The following is a 26442-nucleotide window of genomic DNA, read 5'->3' as shown; positions in this document are numbered from 1 at the left end:
TTCCTTGGCTGATGGCTTATATGGTAAATTTGCTGTCCCACTCTTCATGTAAATATGTTACAGGGAGGTTAGCATTCTACAGAGGGTGATTGAAAGCAAAAAGGTGCATAAAGAAAAGTAAAACCGTTCCTGGAAAGTCTTAAATAATAGCAGAGTGGTGTAGCATAACTTAGTTGAAATTCAACCATCATTGTCAAAGTATTTAACCAGACAAATAAAGAATGTTCTTTTGAAGCATGGAACATGTTTAAAAACTGCTGATAAACCTGAAAATTGATGACTTTTATTTTTTTTTACAGTCTGAGTCAACAGTTATTGAAATCAATATATATATATATATATATTACTACCCTATTGATTTTGGCAGTGTTACCTGAAACGCATCTATTTTTTTATTTGGCCTTAAGCGTATTAATACAACTAAACTAATAGTCATAGGTTAATAGTTGGAGGGCAGTCTCTATGGCAACGTCTATGGACGTAGACCGACTCAAATGGGTTCTTATTTTCTTTAACATCCCTGGTATTATAGCGGTTAGATTTTGGTTATGGCCTATTAAAGGCTTAGTTTAAGGAATGTTTGGCATGACAATCCCCTGCTGTGCATCTCCTGCTAATTGCACTGATGTCACAGTAGGGGCCAATTTCCTGTTTATTTGTTTATTGGCTTATGGCCATTTAGGGTCCAATATTATAATAAAACCTACAAAACTACACAGCAGGATACTCAGATTGGAGATCTATTAAGAAAGCACCAGGCAGTTAGATTAAGATCAATACACAGAATTTGTGTACTATACACCGATTTTTTTTAATTTATTTTTATTTATTTATTTATTTTTATTTTATTTTTATTTTTTTATTTTTTTTTTTTTATTTTTTTTTTTTTTTTTTGGGGGGGGGGGGGGCACTTATTGAAGGCTTAAACTAGGCCTTAAACATCCTTGGTATAATAGTGGTTAGATTCTGGTTATGACCTATTCAGATATATATAATTTCTTAAATCTACGTCATATAAGATTCATATGTCGTTGTTAACTAGAATTTTACAAGAACGGACACTAGTGATGACCGTAACCGTAAATGTCACAACTACAAAATGTTCTGTCAATATTGTTAGAGTTATTTTTGACCGCTCATTTCAGAATAAATAGGACCTGGTACATGTATAAAATGTATGTACACATCTTCTATAATACGACCCTAGTATCAGGGTCATAGTACCCTGGTGATGTGATTTGATATTAATGACGTAAGACAACAAATAATAAAAAAAGTTTTAATATATCGTAAAATTATGCTTCTCAAAATCACGAAACATACAAATATATAGCTTGGATTATAAATGCACAAAAGCAGAATAGTCGACACACATATATATGGGTTTGCGTCATTCAGTTGATCTGTGGCGTTATATCACTTATAGCTGCTTGCCTTAAGTTCATATCGCACGAGATCTCGACCAACTAGAAATGATACATTACCACACTTCAACCGACTAAAACAATTTTCTTTTATTTCATACATTTTAAATTGAAATAATAATAGTTTAATTTACAAGAACATTTAAGCTCAACGAAAAATGTCTATTTTAGCTTTTGCGGAGTATTGTGGTAGAATTGCGCATCTGCGATTTTAAGTATCTTCCATGGCCGAGTGGTAGATGCTTTTTCTCCCACCTCCGTTAAACAAAATAAAGTTAAGATGTATTTTTCGCTGGACCTCTTGTGTGCGTGGTGAAACTTATTCGCGTATAGATATGTGATAATTCGTGGTCGTCATGGATATGCGCGAAGTGATTAAGATTATGTAAATAGTCAAATCGTTATTTAAAGCTGCACTCTCACAGATTTACCATTTTTACATTTTTTATTTTTTTTTGTCTTGGAAAGAGCAAAATTTTGCATAAATATCTGCAAACCAATGATAAAAGATTGCTGACAAAAGATCTGATCGCAGATTTTCATATTTCCGTTCGAAAATTAATGTTTTATGGCTTAAACCGTTACTAACGGTTTAAGAAAAATGCATAAAACATCAATTTTTGAACTTAAATATAAAAATTTGCAATCCAATTTTGTCAGCAGTTTTATATAACTGGTTTCGATGGATTTTCGCAAAAATTGGCTCGTTCCAAAAGTTGTCAAAACGTTCAATCTGTGAGAGTGCAGCTTTAAATAGTTCTGAGGAGAGTGCAGCATTATTTCTTGTATGCAGCGTGAAAGCCTTTTTTTGGTACCATTTGAAGCGAGAAATAATTAGTTTGGATTTTAAGTATTGTCACAAGACAAGGTTTCTTTGATGCTACAGACGACGGTCTTCAACAAGGCAGGTAATTGTGTGATAACAATAAAAAGTTCCATACGGGTACTTGTTGGATGTCTAGCATGGCCAAATTTTAGGATCTACTTATCTGAGGTGGGAAAAAAAATCCACCAAGGCCAAATTTTTGGATCTACTTATCTTAGATGGGAGAAATGGACTTCTTTTGCTATTTCCATATCTTATTGTTTAAATCATACAATATTTTAGACGGAAGTTTAACAAGTATGAAATAAATACGTATAAAACATGCTTATTCTAGACGTAACCTTGCTTTAAAATTTAGTTTCGACACGTATAATGTGTCTGATTGTCTATCAATCAGCCTTCCGGCTGTCCTTTTTAGCACCGACGTCTAAATTGATCGACCAAATAAACACATACTGTCAACAACAGTCATGAAACTGCTCAAGAAACCCTTCATTTGATAAACCGTCTCAACAAATATTTTACCTTTTTCTCGTTTGAACATCAATAGTTAACAAAGTCAGCAATAATCTCGAAACTGCTCAATATTTTTTTCATTATGAAAAACGTATATCAGGGGTCACTCTTACACATATTCGCTCTAGTTTTCGTCTGAACATCAATTGTTATACTATAAACTGCTCAAACAATTAAACAAATACCAACAACAGAGAGCGGTTGAGTTCCAGGATACATATTTATCCTACATTCCTGCTCTCAATTATGATTTCAATCCCTCTATTTGTATGTTTATCAAGGCAGAGCACAGCCAAACAGAACAGTCCTGATAGGAAGTACATCATTCCAGCGAAACTGAACGGCATTACGTAGGAGTCGAACGTTTCATACAAGAAACCTGAAAAAGAAGTTGATAAGTTTAGGTCATCCTCTTGATTGGGACAAACATGGTTTACACAGTAATTTACTTCAACGCAATTTAATTTGTAATAATTGTTTAAAGCTGCACTCTCACAGATATACCATTTTTGCAACTTTTTTATTTTTTGTCTTGGAAAGAGCAATTTTTGCGTAAATCTCTGCAAACAAATGATAAAAGATTGCTGACAAAATATCAGATCGCAGATTTTCATATTTGCGTTCGAAAATTAATGTTTTATGGCTTCAATCGTTACTAACGGTTTAAGAAAAAATCATAAAACATCAATTTTTGAACTTAGATATAAAAATCTGCGATCTGATCTTTTGTCAGCAGTCTTATATAACTGGTTTCCAAGGATTTTCGCTCGTTCCAAGACAAAAAATAAAAAAGTTGTCTAAACGTTCAATATGTGAGAGTGCAGCTTTAAAACATTGACTCAGTTGTGGGATGTAAACTGCTAAGTCATTGTATGGGTAGCAACGAGTCTAGGTTGTTATTTCAAATCATATGCCTTATTTGGTTTTTTTGATACCAAACGACGTTACAAGGTGCTTGTGTTACCTGCAAGAGGGGCGTTGGTGAGGAAGGCTATTCCCTGGAAAAGTGCTACCAGACCAAACGACCTGGTCAACCGTTCAATTCCCAAATGGTCTGCCAAGACTATTGTCCGCATTGACACATGCGTTGCTGAAACGAACAAAATATCAAATACAGATTTATAATGTATACAATGTTAAAATACCATTAAAACAATGCTAAATACTTTGGCAAGCCCTGTAGCCTATACCTTCAGATCCTGCCCAAATTCAGAGGGATCAATGCCTAACAAAAATCTAGCAGTAGGCATACAATGTATAACGCTACAAGACAACACACATTACCCACAATTGACCAGTTATCGTCACTTGAAAATGCTTGGGTAACCACCTTGGCACAGTCAGTAAAAGCTAAGTAAGAACAACACTTAAGCCTCTGTTGTTTGAGCCGCGTGCCACTAGCAATGGTTAAAGTTGTCCATATTGACTGCGTTTCATTTCATTATAGAGATACTTATATTGTGTTGTGCATAAGAAGTATATATTTATAGTCACTCATGTGTATCAGCCTTTAATTTATAAGAACAAATTACGGAAACATTGGTTGGCGTGACTGTTTTCAGTTTTTGTTTTATAATTCATTGGTAGGCATTGTAATAGATGATCCAATATGAAAATAGTTATTATAATATGCAGACTCAATATGTGTTCAGATTCGTTACCTGGGTGACTTTGCTCTCACAATATGTCAGACCATGGCGTGAGTTAGCATTTCACTAAAAGGCAACAGGGCAGTCCAATGTAAGTTCCAAATAATTTGCAGACCGATTTTGTTTATTCGTTTTAAAAATTTCTTACCCATGCAGAGCCCAAAGACACCGCTGCATATGGCCAAAGTTGCAAACCCATTGCACCATGGCATGAGAAAGCTCACAGCAGAAGCCATGAATAACGTCACTATGTACGTGTGCGTGCAGTTGACGTTGAGACAGTCTGTGATGAGGCCCGACAAAATCCTGCCTATGATGTTCGTGATTCCCACAATGGAGATAAGCGTGGCTGCCTCAGATGTCGTCAGTGACTTGGTAACGCCCAGATCGGGAATGTAAGTCAACGGGACGGACTGAACTGTAATGTAAGGATATCATTATTATACAATTAAACAATGTAGGAAGCCAGTTTAATGTTATAAGATGTTTTGAGCGCATTTATTAATCGTAAAAAATAATATTTTCTATTAATTATCTGAATATGCAAATATAAAATAATGGTAAGCATACATAGAGTGTTTTAACACATATTATGCTGGTGTTGTTTAAATACATGTGTAATACTTCAATAGTATTATTAGTGTTAAGAAACTACAAATGAAACATTTAAGAAAAAAGCCTGTTGCTGAAAAATAACATATCCCTAAAATAGGAAATCAACATGTAATGTTTGCATGTACATGTCAGACGTCACTGTATGAGCCTATCATTGTAAGTTTAAGTGTTCATATCCCACTTAAATACCTCCAGATATCATGTCTATACTACAGAGAAGTGGATCAGCCGCCACTACTGACCGCTTCTGAAAACAAAAACAATTACAAAGTCCACAAAACATTGGTTAATGACTTTCAGACGCCACAAAGGAGGCATCAGTTGTAAAGTGTCCCATAGAAATAACGACATTCAGTTAGTGTTCGAAACTTTTCAGTGATCAAAATTGTTTTCCCAATTATTCAAATTCATTACTCTGAGTAGTCCGTTATTTCACTTGATTCAAGTAGAGGGTGAGGAATCAGGAGACTTCAAAGGGATTCTCACATTGGTCACAACGGGTCAAGACCGATGTAAACTAACAAGTATGTGACATTTATTCCAAACTATCTTTTTAGCTATGTCTTAAAAAAGATTTAGTTATGCTTTTGTTGGGTCTATATTAAACTATTCATGTGAAATATGGGGTTATACTAAATCGAAAGAAATAGAACGTATTCATTTAAAGTTCTGTAAAAGATTATTACATGTTAAAATCAACACTTGTACTGCTGGTGTATATAGAGAATAAGGTAGATATCCTTTATATATTACTAGATACTTACTTATAATTAATTACTAGTTAAAATAGCTAATACTAATAATATATTGTTAAGTGTTGTATGTCTACAAGCTGTAGCTGATAGGAATAAAGGATATTCCAAATGGGTTAACAATGTTAAAAAACATTCCAGAATTATTATGGTTTTACACATATATTCGATAATGTACAAAATGTAAACGTAAACGCATTTGTTAACGAATTTAAATGTAGATTTATAGATACATTTAAGCAGAAATGGCATGGTTCATTACCTAACAGCTCTGTTCTTGACATGTATAAGGTATTCAAAAATGCATTCCAGTATAAAGAATATCTGAATATATTACCAAGGAAATACCGACTTTATATTTGTAGATTACGAATATCTGTACATCCATAAATTGGACGATATGCCAGAAATAATATTCCACGTAATGAACGCTACTGTTTGTGTTATAACCATCTTGATATTGAAGATGAATACCATTTTGTATGTATCTGCCCATGTTATTTAGTTATAAGACAGAAATACATAAAACGTCATCATTATGTTCGCCCCTCCGTGTTTAAACATCATCAACTATTAAACTCTGTTAATAGATTTGAGCTCATTAAGCTCTGTAAATACGTTAAGGAATAACCAGTATCCGCAACTGTATTCTAAACAATGATACATAATTCTGTTCATCCTCTTTTACAACCTGTCTTTAAGCTGTTAAACTACTGCGTTTACATATGTACACCTTATAGTAGTTAATTATGATTGCATAACGCTCCTGTAACACAAATATTTGTGCAACTTTAAAACTTACCTTGTACATACATATGCCATATTTAAGTGAATTATTATGTGATGATGATGTACGTTAGTATAGGTCTTAATAAAATGTGTGTTCTGTTCTGTTCTATTTAGAATATTTTAGATTTGCTTGTATTTAACGACGCAATCCTTGGTCAAACTTTCACGGCGCACACAGAAACTATCATAAAAGTTACGTTTTTCTTGTAGCTTAATCCTTTACCTTTCTGAATGTGTAAAATGTAGACGATTTGGTCAATTAATTTAGGAAATATTTGACATTGTTAAGAGCAATATGGTTTGGGAGATTTTTGAACAAGTTTACCTTATATACTTTATATATACAATGATATTTATATATACAATGATATTTATATATACATTGATATTTTTGCAAGTGAAATTCCTAAAATTGTGTTGAAATGACATATTATTACTATTAAAACAATATCAAAGGACTGAAGGGCCATATTCTTGTGTCCAAGCTATGTGACGATCACCTTTGATTAAAATATTACGACAGTGTGTATTGGTTGTAGACAATATTTCCGAATGTGTGTAATCTGTGTGAGTCTTTCTTCAAGATACAATAACATCTTTCCCGAAACAACCACAAACAATTAATATTATTAAACACTTGTTGAATATAAAAAGGGTAGAACAAATGGCTTGTGTCTTACCTGTCCAGCAAACGTTGGTTAATAGGAGTAAAACGAATATTTTGTCTCTAAACAAGTTGATATTTGTTTTCAAAATGTCAGCAAGCGTTGAAGACCCTTGGCATGTTCCTGCAACATTTTCGTTGTCCATGGCAACAGAGGGCTTAACCATCTCATCAGATCTATGATAACCAACAGTATGTCTATGTTTTAAGTTGTTCAGAGATCCACTATAGAAAACACTTGACCCCGACATTTGGTTTTTCATGGGTTTTAATCTCGTTCTTAAGCAGTTCGTCTGACTTGAGAATTCCCTCGCCTCTAAAAACACCGAAGTGTCCGCTGGCAGGCGTACCATATTTGCAGTGCTCACAGTTAGCCTACATGACATATTCTTAATCTTTGGTACGTCATAATCATGCTCATCACACATCTCCTTGTATTTCCTTTCCAACAACAATTTCCGTAGCTCTGTGGTGCCCTTTGAAGAGTCACTTGGGCCAGAAATATATTCTGAGCTACTCTCACGGCCCACCGTGTAACAGTCTGACAAGGGACGGAAGAGAATGCCACAAACAACCCCATTTAATAGCACACCAGCTAGGATCAGAATCGTTCCTCGCCAGTCGTACTGGCTAATAAGCATGTCCGTTATGTAGGCATAAGCAAATGTCCCGAGCCCACTACCGCTCATGGCGATCCCAGTAGCAATCGCTCGCCTTCTGTTGAAGTAGAGGCCGACAACGATGATGGCAGAAATAAAGGACATGCTAAAACCAACTCCTGAAAAAGAAACGAGAAACGAACATCATTGTTCTGGCTTTTATCGTGGTATGACAAAGAATAATGTTACATGAATAACTTGTGATGTTTTATATATTTGATCATAAGCATGACCGTTATATCACATAAAAATCCCGAGCTCGCTACATCTCATAGCGATGCCAGTAGCAATTACACGTCTACTATTGATGTTGAGGCCGACACTCACTTTCTTTAATGACTTTCGTAAAACTTTGAGGTAATTATGTTGACACATACAAATTTAATTTATCATATTTTTAACATTCGTATTTTCCCGAAAATTCGCTTGAATACGTAGAACGTAAAAATATCATTTGAAACAAAAACGTATTTTTTCTCCGACATAATTAATCTCTTTGATAATCGAATATTGAGCAATTTTATGCTTTGAACTATTTACCTGCGAGCTCCTAGGTACCTGAATGGGAATGCCTGATATCACGCAGAAAATCAGTAATGAATATTTCAAAGCATTGGTTCTGCATTCGTTATGCTTGTATTATAATTAAACGTTTGAATTAAAGTTGCTCTAGGCGGAACAATTAATAAAGTATCATAAACTTAGCATTAGTCACCGATTATTACCACTTTAAACTGCAAAACAATCCCTTGTTCATAATTATAAATGTTTTAAGCCTATCTATATTCCATTGCACTCACACATTATCGTGTAATAGAACATTGTTAAATTATCCTTTGTCCTTTGTATTTTAGGAATACATAGAAGGCGGGCTTCTTTATGGTTTACATATGCTTCAAAGTTTTGGACAATCTTTGCTGGTGTTTCAGGGCCCGGATTTACTAACGTCTTATGTCAGAGATTGAGCAAACATGCTTAGAAATGTTGTACCTGTTACAAATGGTATTTTCTACAATCAATCAGACACCTTATATAAAAACAATGGCTCAGACTCAAGACTTAAGTGTATACGGATCCTGGATATCAAGTATCAAATTCGTATTGGGTAGTTTACATGTTGCTACATGTATACATTGCTTAACTAATTGTGTTTGTTCGATACCCTTTGTTTCCTTAGCAACCATAATCAACACGTTATCCGTGATATTCAAAAATGTATATATACATACCTAACTGTTCCTTAAATGTTAGGAAAAGAGTGGTATCATTCATGACAAAACTATATCATGGTCTACAATAAAAACCTGTTTCCATGAACTTAAAAGAACAGCCCTCGTAATTGCAGTGACGAAATACATCATAAAGTAAACTGTTAGTAAATCGTTTTGAGAGTTTGTATTGAAACAGACGGATTCGAGTTATATACTTCTTGACTTATGTGTTTAATAAATTACCATTCTGTTTTGTTCTTTATTTTACTTTTTCTACAGCAATTAACTGCCGAACACGGTAGGCCTTGTAACTCAAAAGAGAAAAATAACAGCTTTAAGTTAACATTTAGCTACCTGCAATTATGCCATAGGTGATGATGAGCATTTCTACGTTAGGAGAGAAGATGCTGACGACGAACGCCACCACGGATATTAACGTCCCTACGATCGTGATTTGCCTGCACGTGTAACGCTCGAGTAGGATGCTGACAACTGGACCTGAAAACGTACGAGAATATTTTTTTATATTGTTGTAAGATAGACAATAACTATGGGACCAACTGACATACATGTTGAAGGTGAATCACACGAATATTTCAGAAAGTAACACGAGTTGCTGTAGATATTTATATTGAATGTGAATAAAGCGTTAGAGATAGAGATAGTAGAAGGTAGAGTTAATAAGTAGAAGGGGTGTTCATAGTAGTCCACGATTTTTCGACGGCCATACGGTCATTCGAGAGCCAATAACGGCCTCTGTTTTTTCAGTTTACAGTGTATTTTTTGGCAAATTTATCTATACTGGAAAAACGAATATGAAATGAAGACATAAAACATAAGAACAAAAACACAGTCATCTAAGAAAGAAATCAACATATATCTACTCTCTATGACCAGTTTTGACCACATAGTGTGTAGGTGATATTGGTGATGAAATGGCGACTATTCAGCAAATGAGTATCTTCAGTACATGGTCTTGATATCTTCAGAAACCTGGGTTGAAGTACTTTAAAATGATCGCAGTTTAAGAAGTGAAGTAGTTCTGGAACCTTGGCTCAAGAAAAGAACACGGTTTATTTACATAATTATATTGTTCTTTAAATTGATTTCAGGATCTTTCGTATTTCAATAAGTTTGTTGCAAATGAATCCATAGTTCTCAACCGGATAGGAACACATTTGCACATCAAGACAATAACAAAGTTGTGCACTTAAGAAGAATTGCAATGTATTGCATATGTTTATGGCAGTAAAGGAGACACACTTTGTATATATCTTTGTCTGTAACGTATCTTTCATTGATAACTATTAGTATGTTTTAGTCTATGTAACACTGTTCATACTTTGCACTCGACACAACATTACTACTTTACGCGATACTTTTTTGTTTTGAAAAAAATCGAAATGAACGTAACGTATGTTTTGATGTCGTTTTAAGGATTGATTGTACAGGTGAAAAAAGTTGAGACCGAGTTATGCAAATGACTACATTTTGTGTTCCAAAGATATGGATATGTTTAACGATGATAAACATATCCATAAGATTATAAGAGCCGTTTATGTTTCATTGAGTCGTTTTAAGCCTCTTTTCAATCCTTTTAACCAGTGTCAATACCTGCCAGTCATTTCGACGACAAGAATAAAGAATGCTTTGTTGGATTTGAACATCAAACTGCCTGAGATGAACTTCCTGTAAGACAAAGTTGGTGTAGAATGTATATTAACGACCATAGACACGCACGATACTTTTTTTTTTGGTGCCAATCTGGTCTATAGTCCCATTAAATATTCAGATGTTTTACAATGTTTTTACGCTTGACTTCGATTTTTTTAAAGAATTTCAAGATTTTTCGTCACATGATAGGCACCATGTTTTAGAAAAACCTCCGTTAAGATAGTGCATATTAAAATGATCACTGATTAACTTAAGTATCAAATGTGTTTCCTGAATAATAGTTTCAAAACAATTATGAAACAGCGCAATACAAGTGGTAAAACCAGGCATAGCTAAAGAGCTTACACAAAAGGATGATTATACCAAATCGAGGTTTTATTAGGCACAAAACGTTTATCTTGTAATAATAATAGTACAGATACTTAAAACTATCCATTAAGTATTTGAATATTAGCTTAAAGAATATTATAACATATATGATATAAAGGAGTAGTTTATTAAGTTAAGTGAATCAATAATGTTAAACTTTAGTTACTAAAAACCTCATATACACATTTGAGTTACCTCCCCTAGAAGTAAAGTTGCCACTGACGTGTAAATTCAGTACAGAATGAAAACACAATTGTATACAGCTTTTTCATTTCATTTATTGTCGAAGGTAAGTGAAAATTAATCACATTTTGACATAAAATTCGTTATCGTTATAAGATGGTTAAATTCACCAATGTTCTCTAAACAATGTCGCATAGATCTAGCTCACATAGTAACTTGTATTTGACTCATTCACTCGTTGAGTAAATGCTATTTGAAAATCTCTTTTGAACGAAATGCTGACAAAAACAAAACAAACATTTCGGTAAAAAATACTGGTCACAATCATTATAAAGAAAATTTGTGTTGTTTTACACTGTCTGGTGTCACAGATTCGATGAATTTGTCTCTTTAATTATTCTCTTGTCGTATACAATAACTGTCATTTGTCGGTGTGTATTCGGGATTTTTTTTATATAAGACAGTTATATATATTTTTTGTTATCTAACTTATTCAGCAGCGTGACTTTCTATTTCTACATCATAAAAATTGATTTGGAAAAATATAATTCATTGTGTAAGACTGTGTGTTCAGGCCCCAATTTTTCGAAGCTTATTTCAATAAGCCAAATAGCATACTTATATTAACTTTTGATGAATGAAAACTGGTTTTATCTGATCATCGTGAAGATAAATCCTATCTAAAGTATAAAATCTCTTTAAGAAATTAACATTACGTAATTTATTGAAAAACGAAAATAGTGAGCTAAACTTAATCCTGTTATAAGGGACTAAAGAAGTTTCGAGAAATCCGGGCCAGAGGTTGAAAAGATGTCACAGTTTGGATTTGCATTTTTAGCATATTCTTAGATAACACTTCAGATCATGAGACAAGCAGTGATAAAAATATCATGTTATTTTATCTCGCAATGTATAGTTTATTAAATTAAATTATTATTAGTTTCATGTTTTTAGTTCATTTATATATAAGAGAATTTCAAGAACTAACGTGTTAAACAATATTGAGAACTTAAAGTTCTAGAACTTGTTATTCTTGAAATATTTAAGATCTTCATGTCCTTGAACAAGCCAATTAACATTCCTTCGTTCTATTTGTTCTACAAAAGAGTGCCTATACCACGATTTTTTCTTATCTAATTGTTAAGTTTTGAATCATGATAATTGTTGCTTCGCTTTACTTCCCTCACTCTGCCCTTCTTAATCCTTACCATTTTACAATGTTCTAACTATTACACATTGTCGATGCACAGTCTAACATTATGCATAATTATACCTCCTTTATCTGGATAATTAATCTTCATTTACCTGTATTTATGTCTCATATTTAACAACTGATCTCTGGTGTAGTGTACTATTACTGCAAGTATAGGTGAAAAAATAGTGCAAACATCCTAGATATCTGTAGTAATCTACATATTTTATTACTATAAGGGATTCAAATAAATGTGTAATAATAAATAAAGATTTGTCCGATGTACTTTTACCATATATGACGGTACTTATTGAATATCCAGCACGCATAATGAAAGGACATAATAGCACACGGACCAAATGCAAACGAAATAGACGATGAGCATATTAATTGTACTGACAACATAATTATCTGTTCCCTGAAATTAGTCAGATAAGAGACATGGCTTGTTCAAATATGACCATGGTAGTTTAAGGTTGACCTTATCATGACATAGACCAGGTGTTAAGGTTGTTACGTTTTCGGCTGAAAGATAGCATATGACAAGTAAAGCAACTCATCAGAAATTATAAAATTATATAACATGCTTAAGTGTCAGTTTTTTATTGCTGGAGAAAACCTTAGGTGAGAACTTGGTGTGAGTTGGCTGTTACATGTAAACTCAACAAAACACAACTGAAAATTATTTTATTCGTACGCACAGTGTACAACATGTGACGCATACGTTTAGATCAAGGGCCGACAGCGATGCAAAAGTGGATGGGGAAGGTCAAAAACTGAAAGATTTAAAAAAAAAACATGTTCTATTTAGCTTTGAGGAACGATCTTTTTTGGAGTGAAACATTTATTCTTGGGGACATGTTTTGGGTTAGTTAGGAGTTAAACAAATTTTACAAAAAAAGATTTTAACAGATTTTGGATCAAAAAGCATTCACATTATTACGGAAAAGTCTGTCGATATTAGTACTTCGTTTTTATGTCTAAATGCCACAGGCTACCTATTCAACAAAGTCTTGAGAGATCTTGATAATATCGTGTCATATAGGAAAGTTATTCAGAAAAATAATGAAATTTCGTGGATGAAATTTACTTCCGTGTTACAAAAATGCATATATCTTTTTTTTTAAATAGCTGCTATCAACACAGCCACAAGACATTGTTGATTGGGCAGTTCCGTTAAATTTGACTCACACACATTTTCTTTTTGTATTACGACATTTCCGGTAAACGTAAATGCTTTTTGATTGTAAATCTGATGAAATATTCTTTCGTAAAAAAATGCTCAACTCCTAATTCCAGTTTTTCATGTTGCATCGGATATACGAGTCATGCTTGTTTTATATCGAACCTCAAAACTAAATAGAAGATATTTTTTTTAAACATTTAAAATGTTGGTCCCTCAATCGACTTTTGCATCGATGCCGACTCTAAAAGTTTATAAAGTAATTTCTTCTTGATTAAGTTACCTTAGGGCGCAGCGAAGCGACAGTGGTTTCAATTACTTAATAAATTTTAACCGACTTAGTTTAGCCCCTCCAAAATTGTATCAGCTTTAGAATTAAGCCGTGTGCCTGTCGAAACGACCTGTCAATCACTGCAAGATATTGTAGCGTCATTTAAATCAGCGTTGACACTGTAATCGCGCCTTTGCATTTGCAAACAGTAGGCGTGGCAATAAGCGCATGTGCAGTTACAGCAATTTACATTATCATGACAAGTCGTCTACTGCAATAAGTAACGATTCTTCACAAATCAGGAACTAAACATTTGAAAAATTAAGGGAACCTGATTGGCTTACAATGTATGGTAAACACTTATATATAATTGTTATCAAGATTATATTACAAGTGAAAAACGCTAGTGGGAGAATGGCGACTATATCAAATATCATTGGGAAGTCGGTTAACTAACCAGGAAGTTCAAGTATAAACGCCAATAATTGTTTGCAAATTCTCAAATTACTAACAATGCTTCTAATGGGGTATGTCGTTTATTTAGCTCACTTCACTGCTTAAAGTGACACTCTTATTCAAAATCAATAAATACACATGTATAACAAACATCAATTTTGACTGATAAACTACTTACGAAATAATGCATTTATGAACAATATTATTTACTGATAACAAGATTGTAACCGTGTATTTAATTGCAGAAAGCGCAAAAATATTAAATGATTGGTTAATGCTAAAAGATTTACTATGGTGTACTATAGTTTCATAACGTAGAAATAACATGTTTTATGCGCATTTCTTTTAAATTGGACTCGGTTTTCTTCATAAGAACCATTGTTTTCGACATTTATTCATCCTTACTTTAAATAATACAACAATATCATTTATTGTGGTAAATCTGATTTAAGAGTGCATCTTTAAAATTTATAAGAGCAGAAACGAATGAAAATCGCAATGATTTAAGGAAGTCTTTAGTTCTGTGTTCCCTCCCCTGTAGTCGGTTGTACTTTCTTAAATTATATAATTAAAAATGGAATATAATTCAAATGAAGTCACAACCAGAACTTTTCCATTTATATCCGTGTTTTAAAGTCTGTTTTACTTTTAATATACGCAAACTATTACACATTCTTAACATCAAAATATTTTGCAAATCAAACATTATTGCAGGTTTGTTTCACAAACTAAATTTTATTGAAATCTGATACTCTCTAGTATGTTATCCAACTCAAAATAAACTCAACCTTGGACACCTAGGGCAATGCCATATTTCACCTCAGGGAGGACATTATTTTGAACAATCTTGGCTGCATACCAATTATCAATGGTCTAGGCCCTGAGGTCTCAGAAAAGAAGATTTTCATAGATTATTCTATATAAGAATATACTAAACCTAAGAACCCCGCGGTGTGGCCAACTTTGGCCTCAGGAATTTGAATAATCTTGGTAAATGCCACTTTATGAGGCTACTTACGCGGACATGCGGTTTAAGATGTAGAAGAAAATCTTGTGAATCCCGGAGCAGGACCATTCCTAACCCCATGGACATAATTTAAACAATGTTTGTGAATGATTAGTACATGAAGCTGCATACCGAATATCTAGGGTTTAAGCCTTGTGTTTTCAGAGAGGGTATTAAAGCTGCACTCTCACAGATTGAACGTTTTGACAACTTGTTTATTTTTTGTCTTGGAACTAGCCAAGTTTTGCGAAAATCCATGGAAACCAGTTAAGTAAGACTGCTGACAAAAATTAAGATCGCAGATTTTTATATTTAAGTTCAAAAATTGATGTTTTGTGCATTTTTCTTAAACCGTTAGTAACGGTTTAGGCCATTTAACATTCATTTTCGAACGGAAATATAAAAATCTACGATCTGATATTTTGTCAGCAATCTTATATCATTGGTTTGCAGATATATACGCAAATATTTGCTCTTTCCAAGACAAAAAAAAATAAAAAAGTTGTAAAAATGGTAAATCTGTGAGAGTGCAGCTTTAAAAGATTTTACTTTATAAAAATATAGAAAACTTGTGGCCGCATTGCGGCAGGCCCGCATTGATCTTAGGGACATAATTTGAACAACCTTGGTAAAAGACTTCCTGAGGCTGCATACCAAATACCATGATGTTTCAGAGTAGAAGCTGGTTAAAGTTTTGAAACAAGGGCCGACTGACATTAGACGATCACAATCAAAATATAGAGCAAAACTGACATATACTCATGCCCTGACAAATATGAATTTCGACAAAATCGATACAGTATCTACCATAAAAGAGTTTTGATGTGATTAACCTTTAATAAAATATTTGTAATAACAATTGAATTGAATTTATTCGCCACCAAAGCTTTAAGCATATGAACACAGAGAATGGAAAAAACAAAACTAAAGAACGACACAAATAAGTGGATAGTTGCGACAATTTGTTAAAAACATACGTATAACCCATAACTATTGCTGAAGAATGTACTTTTATTCTAGGTTGTATGTATATTGTACTCTTAAGCCACACCAAATTGATATTTCGCTCCACGGATTTACCGCTCCTATTTTTTTGAAAATGTAAAAAAAAAATTATTTTTTTTGTGCGCCCGCACCTCCATTTTGATCGCCAATCAAAATGGCGGCTTCCGGTATAAACAATGTGGCTCGAAGTTTGGAAATTAAATCTTATTTTTGACAATAAATATGTTTTGAGCATGCTTGAAGTCATTGTTAATCGTCTCATGCACTAAAGGATCATTATTTAAAGCAATCATTATGCAATAAAGCATGTGTATCTGAGACTGGTAGCGATTATATTGCGTAATTAGTGACTCGTTTTGAATGGAAATCGGAATGATCAACTTAGTACTATTTTATTCAAGTCATAATACAAGGGACCAAAATTTTACCTCGTTACGACGATGCTGAAGATGACAGGTCAACTTAACTGAAACATGAGTCATTGTTTGGTCCAAATTGATGCATCAAGCTCATTTTTGATCAAATTCTGACAAAACAACAGTTTTGAACAAATATCTTTTCACAAATAGCGATATAAACACTGGTCTGGATATACCTCAACATAAGTAAGCCTAAGTTTATCACCTTATATTTTGTTTTTATTTGAGCATAATCCGGGATTGTAATGCACTTGTCAATTGTAACCACTGCCCCGCCCACCCCTCGCCCTTGTTCCGGGGGTATACCGGGGACAGAAGAGGCAATGGGCTGTGTTTTTACCTTTCAGGTGGCCCCGCAGTGCCTAGTGAATGTGGTTTTGTCTTCATATTGAAAATAGTCGGGAATGGGCCTCACATAGGTATTCGGGGTTTCGGGGCCATTTGGCAGGGATTTTACCAGCAGTGTGTCCCTGCAGGTCGGGTATTTTACCCGAGTTTTGAGAGACCGGAAGTCAAAGTCCCCGCTATTCCGGACTCAGTGGGGGGGGGGGGGGGCATATACAATTGGCTGGTGCATAAAAACATCTAAATAACCAAAAAAGTACGCTGAAAAATACCCTTGTTCTTTTTGTTTTAATAAGCACATGTCATTGCATTTCCTGTGATAATAAAAACAAAATTTAGTCTATGTTATATGGAGTCTGATGTTTGATGATGCCTGTGTAAGTGGTCATTTTTTACAAATCCCAAATCAATCCTAAGTTATGTCTAAATACAGTTGCATATGATGTTAAACTGATTTAGGTAGATTTATATAAGTCGTTTCAAACTTTTTACTAAAAGCAGGGTTATTTATTATTATGAATGAGCGTCATATTAAAGTACGTTTTATTTAATTATATAAGAAATTAGATTTATCCATATAATGTTTGTACTAAACACGGATGAATAAATAGTATGTATTCCGACATTTTCCCAATGTCCATTAGAGGTTCAGTTCAAGATGGCATTAAAATGGGTTTAAGGGCAATTATTTTGAACAATCTTTCTTATTTATATTGAATATAAGGAAAAATATATTTTTCGCTCTTCGCTCGCTTCTGTTTTTATGAAAACTGACAAAAAAAAATATTTTTTTTTCGCTCGCTCGCTCGCTCCAATTTGTTTTTGGCAAAAATCCGAGGAACTAAACATTAATATGGTGTGGCCTTATTGCGTAAATGTAGTTTAAGACAGTGGTATCGAAAGCTAGATTGAACCGGTTCCTGCAGCTCACGACCTTGTAGAGTTTTTGTTCGATAGTCGTCTTGGTTTGATATCAAGGCTGTTCGCAAAAACAAGTTATTTTAGTTTTGTTATATCATGTAAATACTTCCTAATCCGATAGTTGATGTGCATGTTTCACGTTACCAATACATTTGATCATAACAAAAGTTATATAATTAATAAAACATGCTAAGGTTATGCGAAAAGAAATGCGCTCGAGTGGAAATATATGCAAATTATAAATTATATACTGTATGCAATAATGACCTTCGTATTTTGTATGTTTCATCCAACAATTTGTTTAACCCAAATATGAACGAAATAAAACCCTTTGTCATTTTAAATCGTCGGCGCGTTTTTATTATTGTAATAATTTGTTTATGGTCTGTTGAGGCGTCTCGGGTTTTTGAAGTACTTTTTTTAATTTCAAAATGAGATATTGCCATCAATGAAGCCAAATACCGTGGAATATCACAATGATAAGGTCAGTCGAGACCAGTTAGGTAAATCTGACCACAGTTGACCCTCGTACTGTACCATGGTGAATAGTTGAGACACTATAGAGCGATACTTACCTGATGTATATGCCACTCTTGTTTATTTATGTGATAACTGTACCACATTAGGCGTGACCAATGTTTTTAAATACCAGGATTTATTTACTTTATTATAAATAGTGATTTGGCTGTAATGAACAACAAATTTGTTCTGGCGAAATACAACAACGACCATCTCGATGTTGAAATGACACATATATGGACAACGCTTAAAATTCATTTTAGAAATTAAATTATTAAGTGAGGAGAGTGCTTATAATAGTTTAGGTGTAACAAGACTTCTGATAGTCGTATAATGCACCAATCAAATATAACCACGCCATCCCCCCTCCCCCCCCCCCCCAGGTTCGAGAATAGCGGGGACTTTGACTTTCGGTCCAGTCTATCCCGGGTATAATCCTCGGCCTGCGGGGACAAACTGCTGGTAATATCCCCGCCATATGCCCTCGCACCCTGAGATACGTAGGTACGACCCATTCCCCGCTATTTTCGGAGCGAAAACAAAACTAACGCATTCACTCGGCACTGCGGGGTTACCTGAAAAATTAAAAACGGCCCATTTCGCCCGCTATCCCCGGTATACCCCGGACCTGTGGGGCGCGAGGTTACAGATTACTGGTGCATGACATGATTGCATTGGACCTTGACATGATTATAGCAAAGCGTATAAACAATGAAACTTATTTTGAAATGTTTGTCTTAAAACGGGGTTGTACATCACAAACATAGAACGTGTTCAAAGTGCAAACAAGTAAAATTATCGATTCATCAATCCATCTGTGTAAATACTAATGAAAGGACTTTAATCATTTACTACAAAACAAAACTAAAGGTTACGGTTTCAATTGCATTATTATATTGATAGTTTATTAATAGTTGGTTAGCGTAGCCAGAGTTAACAGAAACGTTCTTGTTTCTTTTAAAGCTGCACTCCCACAGATATACCGTGTTTACAACTTTTGCGTAAATATCTGCAAACCAATCATAAAAGATTGCTGACAAAAGATCAGATCGCAGATTTTCATATTTCCGTTCGAAAATTAATTGTTTATGGCTGAACAAACGGCTTAAGAAAAATACACAAAACATCAATTTTTGAACTGAATATATAAAAATCTGCGATCAAATTTTTGATCAGCAGTCTTATATAATTGGCTTCAAAGCATATTGCAAAACTTGGCTCGTTCCAAGACAAAAAATAAAAAAGTTGTCAAAACGTTCAATCTTTGAGAGTGCAGTTTTAAAGGGAAACCAGTTTGCTCGTATTTATAACTTGAACCTCCAAATGACGGGCTGACAGTAGAGAAATAATCTGATGAAATAAGGAAAAGTACATACCCATGAACATACTCATTCCCAGCAATGAAGATCCAATCCAGGAAGTCTTTGCCTTGCCTTGGCCAAAATAGTCCAGTAATTCCAAGAGAAGCACTCCGAAGGAGAACATAGTCCCGTCGAGCATAAAGTTAATCAAGAACGAGCCTAGACACACCATCCAGCCCCACCCACCGTCCGGGGCTCGGGAAAACTCACTACTGTCCAAGCTGTCTGATCCCTCCTCCGTGTCTCCATGTCCAGGAGCTTCCTTGGGCCGTCGAGCCATATGTGTAAAAGACGCCCCGGCAAACTGCACACCTTTTTATTCTGGGTACTCTGATACTTTACCCGGAATTTCACCTACAAACGGTCTTGGGACTTTAACAAATTGTCAAAGATGCCGCCCGGGACGCTTGGTGGACACTTTCGTGCAAGTGTGTTGCAGTCGCTCTGTGAGAAATCCAAATATCACAGCTAAATGACTAAGTTTTAGTTACTTGCAATTGAAACATCCGAGGTAATGGAACTTTGTATCCCTACCACTTGCAAAGTGTACCACACAGTGTAAGTAGGGGAATATTTAAATCTCTGGGCGCGTTAGTGAGCATGAGCTAGACTTTTTTTATTAGTTAGTACGAATCATGACGATATATCTACCTGCTAACAAAGTCAATTTTTATTCACTTGCTTTACAGTGATAAGAGATCCTTCCAAACCTGTTACAAAAATATGTGTCCCATATTGTGGACAAACGTAATAAAGAAGAGAATAAGTAGTTACAGCTTATAAACGTTGAAGTTAATACAAAAACGTAGTTTTTGATTAATTAATTATTATAGATACGTTGTATTCCAGCCTTAAATATTATCAACAATAATTACAGAAATATATATTTACTCCAAACAAGGCAGTTCAAATTTCTATGAAAAATTATTTAATGCTTAAAGTGACACCCTTATTCAAAATCAATACATACACATGTATAACAAACATAAATTTTGACTGATAAAACTTAACTAATACATTTATGGAAAATATGAATTACTAATAACAAGTTTGTAACCGTGTATTTAATAGCTGAAAATATTAAACGATTGGAGAATTATTATTATTATTTTTATTATTATTATTATTATTATTATTATTTTATTATTATTATTATTATTATTATTATTATTATTATTATTATTATTATTATTAAACTAATGAAAGCCAGTTCACTGAAATCCAATGTTAAAACTTTAAATCTATTTAATATATTAATATCACTCACGATTTCGGCTGAACCAAAGTCCCTTTTAAAGCAAAAACTAAACAATTATTCTATCCTGCACCTTTTTCTACTATGAGCGAAAAATATGCTTTCATGGTTTATCTATTGCCGCATGCTAATGCTATCTACTAAATGGATAAATGTTATATCTATCATCATGAAGTATGTCCGCTTCAAGCCAGCGCGCTTAGCCAATTTACTTTTACTCTATACTTCTTAATAGCGTTAATCACAAACTATGAACTAGAAAACTGAAAACTCATCTACTTGTTAAAGCTGCACTCTCACAGATTAAACGTTTTGACAACTTTTTTTTATTTTTTGTCCCGGAACGAACTAATTTTTGCGAAAATCCATGAAAGCCAGTATTATCAGAATGCTGACAAAAAATCAGATCCGAGAATTGTATAGTTAAGTTCAAAAATTGATGTTTTATGCATTTTTCTTAAACCGTTAGTAACGGTTTTAGCCATAAAACATTTATTGTCGAACGGAAATATGAAAATCTGCGAACTGATTTTTTGTCAGCAGTCTTAAATCATTGGTTTGCAGATAATTACGCAAAAATTTGCTCTTTCTGAGACAAAAAATAAAAAAGTTTTAAAAACGGTAAATCTGTGGGAGTGCAGCTTTAAGTGCTCTGATATGTTTAAATGCTAGCATGCCACCAAATATGCAACGTTTCTGACATGAGTGATAACTCACTATCATATGAATACTTCAACTCCTTAAAAACAATAAATAACTGGTTTGAACTAACAACATCGGCAGCAAGAAATGAACATTGAGCGCTACATGTTTGAATAACATTCTATACACATTAGATCGTACGACGATGGTTGTTTGAAAGTTTATTTTTTTATCATGAATATCCAATACCACTAAGCATTTTGACGAAATATTGGAGACAGGGAAAAGTATGAAAATAAAGCTTCATCAGCTTAGGGGGTTTTAGTGGTCAACATTTTATTTTGTCCAAAGAGAAGGCGGTAATTCTTAAGTTTTCCAATACATTTGATTTGGCTGACCCAGTTATTTGGCAGTTATCGCAATATAATATAGACCACTAAATATATATGATAAGTATGTACATGCACATACTAAATGATTCTGCGACTCTGTCGCATCAAAACATTTACTTTCGCTCTGTGAAAATAATGTCCTTTGATAAAAAGTATATTCAAATGTATACATGCAGATGAATTTATGCAGTTTCTCCAGTACAGTCTTTTTATGCAGAATATTCAGTAAGGTTTTTTTTAGATTTTATGAAAAAAACACAAGTAAATGCTACCAAATGAATGCTACCCAAAGCGATCCCCAACGAAGTGTTGTTTTCAAACGGTTATAATACCACCCTCTTTGACTCAAGCATATCATTGTGTTAACATGACGAGTTTTACGCTCGGGAGCTAGTTTACCCCCTTGGGCAAATTTACCCGAGGTGCAAATATGTACAACGTAAATACCCACGACGGTAAAATTACCCTTGCTGACAAATTTGGCCCGAGTCTAAAGTTGATATTTCATAATATTCAAACATAACTATCATTTGACCTTCAGGGATATTTTGAATTTGGCAGGGTTTACAGTAAATAACTGACTACTGAATCAAACAGGAAGAAATTTGTTACAACATTATCTATTCTGTCATACCTTTTTTTCTCAGCTAGTTCTAACTCTTGTTTCATATTTCATCAGCATTTTCCTTATATCATTGTTACATAATCACGGTGGAGAACCCACGTGACTTATTTGGTAAAGTGCACGGCAACAAATGTCAACAAGTCTCGATCCAGGTAAGGTTTTTAAAGATAACTTTCTTAATATTTGGAGAATTTTTGTGAAATAAAGACCATAAACCCCGCATTTAAGAGCTCTATTCACGGTAATAAAGAAGTTTCTCTAATATCCTAAAGTTTTTTTGAAAATCTTGACCAACTGGTTTCTCAGAGTTGAAATCTAAGGCAAAGTACACGGCTTTTGACAAATCTATCGCTTTACTTCATGTTAGCCGTAAATAATTCATACACAAATCTTATTGTAAGCAAATTTGATCTATTTTATAGTTTTCAGCGTGTATTGTTGAACTTCTTATAGCTATTTCAAAGGCGAAAATGAACTAAAACCAAATTGATAAAGTACACGGACATTTTAGGTTTGATAAAGTACACGGTCATTTTAGTTTATGTTTGAAAGTAGAGTGCGGTTTACAAACTAATCGTTGTATAAGCATTTTCTATTCGTGAAGTCAGAATGTATAGTGTTTAGTTTTTATTTAAGTTGTATCAATAAATTTTGCATTATAACGCACACCTAAATATCTAAATATTTAGCAATCATATTTAATTAGGAGTTGAAAGATAGTATATGGGATAATTTAAGAGAAAGTCTGCCGTTATAAGTCCGATTACTTTTAAATATGCAGATCAATACAGATTCATACACACATTTCTTCAAAAATCAGATGTTTTACTTATAAATTATAATCTTCTGGCCTACTCGGTACCAAATTGATCACATCGTTGCAGCCATATAGCCCGTACACACATATACAGCTCTATTTACGCCTACTCAGTTGCAAACCATCAAGCTCATTTAGAGCCAAACGAATTCCTTTGTAGCTCTAATTCAACCTTCTTTAGGCCAATAAGTAATAGACCTGTTTGGCAACCATAAGCCCTCTCAGAGCGAAAGAAAACATTTTTCCATTCATACACCCCATTCAGAGCCAGGCAAATACATGCGCAGCTTTAATGAAGCATAATCAGGTGTCAAATAGTACAGTTTGGCAACCATAATGTCATTTCAGAGCCAATCTAAAACATATGCAGCTCTTTTAAAGCGTTAGACTAATAAACTTCAAATTGTGGCAGCCATAAACCCAACCAAAAGCCAAACACACATATGTGCATTTCTAAAGTCATTTCAATGCTTTATTGACTACATTTTAGCAACCACAATGTACATTCAGTGCAGAAAGGTCATGTGCAGCTACAATAAGCATTCGTAGTGCCTAAAAACCATATCTTGGCAATCATTAACAGTGTGAGGAATCACGTGACTTCGACGGGGTTTTCACATGTGTTACCACGAATCAAAACCGATGTAAACAAATAAAAAATTGACAGTTATTCCTAAATAGAGTTTTTTTAGAGAAAATATAGGAAAATATTTCTTAGCCTATAAAAGACTATGATATTTTTTTGCTTCTACACGTGTAAAATATTTTAGATTTGCTTTTCTTTTAACGATGCAATCCTTGGCCAAACTTTGAACTCGACGTAATTTTGTAGAACGATGCAACGCTGTGTGCGCCGTGATTCTTTGTTTTGTACATATTTTTTTGTTATTAGTAATAGTTTATATATCAGACATGCGGTAAAAAGTTAGTTGTGCTCATTTCTTTCATAAAACGAATTGTTCTTTAAATGTTTCATAGTTTTTTCAATAAAAATCTAGTTTTCAAGAAAGGCTGTTGTAAACGTGAATAATATATATGCTGCCGTTAACGTGAACTTCTTCTCACCTAGATAAAGCAAACTGTGTTTAATCGGTATGCTTAACAAACGTATCATAACATGCTTATTTTATTATATTGTATACTTTGTATTGCTCTCTTAATTGTAACGAGAATGTACACAACCCCAAACTCTTATTCATGGTATGAATTTACATCAATTTGATCGACTTGAAAATTTATGTTGCCTGAAGGCCATCAAAGGGAGACTGCCAAATACGCATTGTCCCTCTGTAATTTCACCAATTGTTTACAAAGATAAATGGATGAAGTAATACATACAATAAAATGGAAGGCAAATACTCTTCAGCCAAACCCGTCCCTTTTACGTTCCAAAATGAGAGAAATTCAACAGCAAAAAAAAGGATTACATTAAATAACTAAATCGCTATTTCTAAGGTTACTCATAAAACTGGCCACACTCCAATTAAATCCACTGCTTCGAAAATGGTCAAAATATCTTTATCCAGAAGGAAACAGGAAATAATAAGAAGCAATGACAAAGAAATTGATTACCATGAAAATGACCTTCCCTAGTAAGATGACCATTTGCATCTTGCATGGCCTTTCGTGTAAGAAAGGTTCATCCCATTCCGAGCCTAGTGTGTTATGCGGAAACAAGGTTTACAAAGTTGTCACATTTCAAATAATACCATAAGACAATGTTTCTATTGTGCTACAGATGACGGTCTTCAAAAAGGGAGGCAATTTTGACGCCATAAAATAGAATATCACCAACCAGACATCGTAAGTGGAATCACAAGCCTCGAGTTGTGAAAAACAAAATTACATATTTTATTCAAATGCATAATAGCCAGGCCTTAGGCCCATGAACATATACATATGTACATCAATGGAATTCATAATATATAGAATTAAATTCACTTCCATCAATCGATCGTAGGCCACAATATTAATGCACGTACACTTATTATACTAACAGGGTAATCTCGAAACACAAATTGAACACAGACAGTACACATAGAATGTCATATAACCATTGTGAGGTGATAGTGGATACAAATATCATTTAAATGAGTATTTAACATCATTATAAATATAGCAGGGACTCTCAATTTAAAAGCCTTGTAGATACACATTGCTAATTTCCTTTAAATAGTCTTATTTGAATGTGTAAAAGTTCAACAAATTTGGTTATATTTAGTCTATTTAAATAGTATTTATGTATGTACTGTCTTCTTAAATAACTAAATAAAGTAAATTCAAACAAGAAATTAAATTCATCTTCTATAATATGGCAGACTTGACTTTTCCTTTCATATTCAAATATAGAAGTAGGTGTATGCCATCTACCGGCCTCAATTTCTTACCTGTGTGACGAAAGTCAAGGTCTCGTCAATCCTTTTCTGTATTTAACTATATAATATATTAACAGCATACAAACATGGCTGTAACTTTCAGTCTGCAAACAATACAAAAGTTTTCGCTCTAGATGAATAACTAAATTAACTAAATTCAGCAAACCATTCTTTTACATTTTTAGTCTCTGTTACAGTTCACATTTAAATATATACTATATATGACCAACATTTTGAAATAAACATACATCTTAAAATCCTAGTGATTGTAATATATCTATAAAAACTTTTGCCCATGACTAACAATTTGGCAATCTTTCTCAATCT

The 26442-nt window shown here is 33.8% G+C and overlaps 1 protein-coding gene across 3 annotated transcripts; it reads right to left on the bottom strand.

Annotated features, from left to right (window-relative positions):
* Positions 1-1263: 1263 nt before the first annotated feature.
* LOC128233406 (monocarboxylate transporter 14-like) lies at positions 1264-21476 on the bottom strand. Of its 3 annotated transcripts, none has more exons than XM_052947070.1 (7): positions 21277-21476; positions 20025-20453; positions 9460-9603; positions 7252-8013; positions 4564-4833; positions 3731-3856; positions 1264-3145 (listed from the first exon to the last, which is right to left on the bottom strand). In XM_052947070.1, the coding sequence occupies exons 2-7, from the start codon at positions 20287-20289 to the stop codon at positions 2988-2990; spliced, it is 1725 nt and encodes a 574-aa protein (XP_052803030.1). In that variant the 5' UTR covers positions 20290-20453; positions 21277-21476; the 3' UTR covers positions 1264-2987. The 3 variants fall into 3 exon arrangements, with proteins under 3 accessions (XP_052803030.1, XP_052803032.1, XP_052803031.1); XM_052947072.1 differs by having other exon boundaries at positions 20025-20363; XM_052947071.1 differs by having other exon boundaries at positions 21338-21454.
* Between the last annotated feature and the right edge of the window lie 4966 nt (positions 21477-26442).

Source organism: Mya arenaria, chromosome 5 (genome assembly GCF_026914265.1).
Source record: "Mya arenaria isolate MELC-2E11 chromosome 5, ASM2691426v1".
Lineage (NCBI taxonomy): Eukaryota > Metazoa > Mollusca > Bivalvia > Myida > Myidae > Mya > Mya arenaria.
Note: the sequence above shows the minus strand (reverse complement) of the source record. Positions and strands in the feature narration are given on the sequence as shown.

Coding starts and splice junctions, on each gene's coding strand:
- LOC128233406 (XM_052947070.1), bottom strand. CDS start 20,289: ATGGCTCGACGGCCCAAGGAAGCTCCTGGACATGGAGACACGGAGGAG. Junction 9,604..20,024: donor GGGAATGAGTATGTTCATGG/GTATGTACTTTT, acceptor GTACGTTTTCAG/GTCCAGTTGTCAGCATCCTA. Junction 4,834..7,251: donor AACCAACGTTTGCTGGACAG/GTAAGACACAAG, acceptor CTTACATTACAG/TTCAGTCCGTCCCGTTGACT.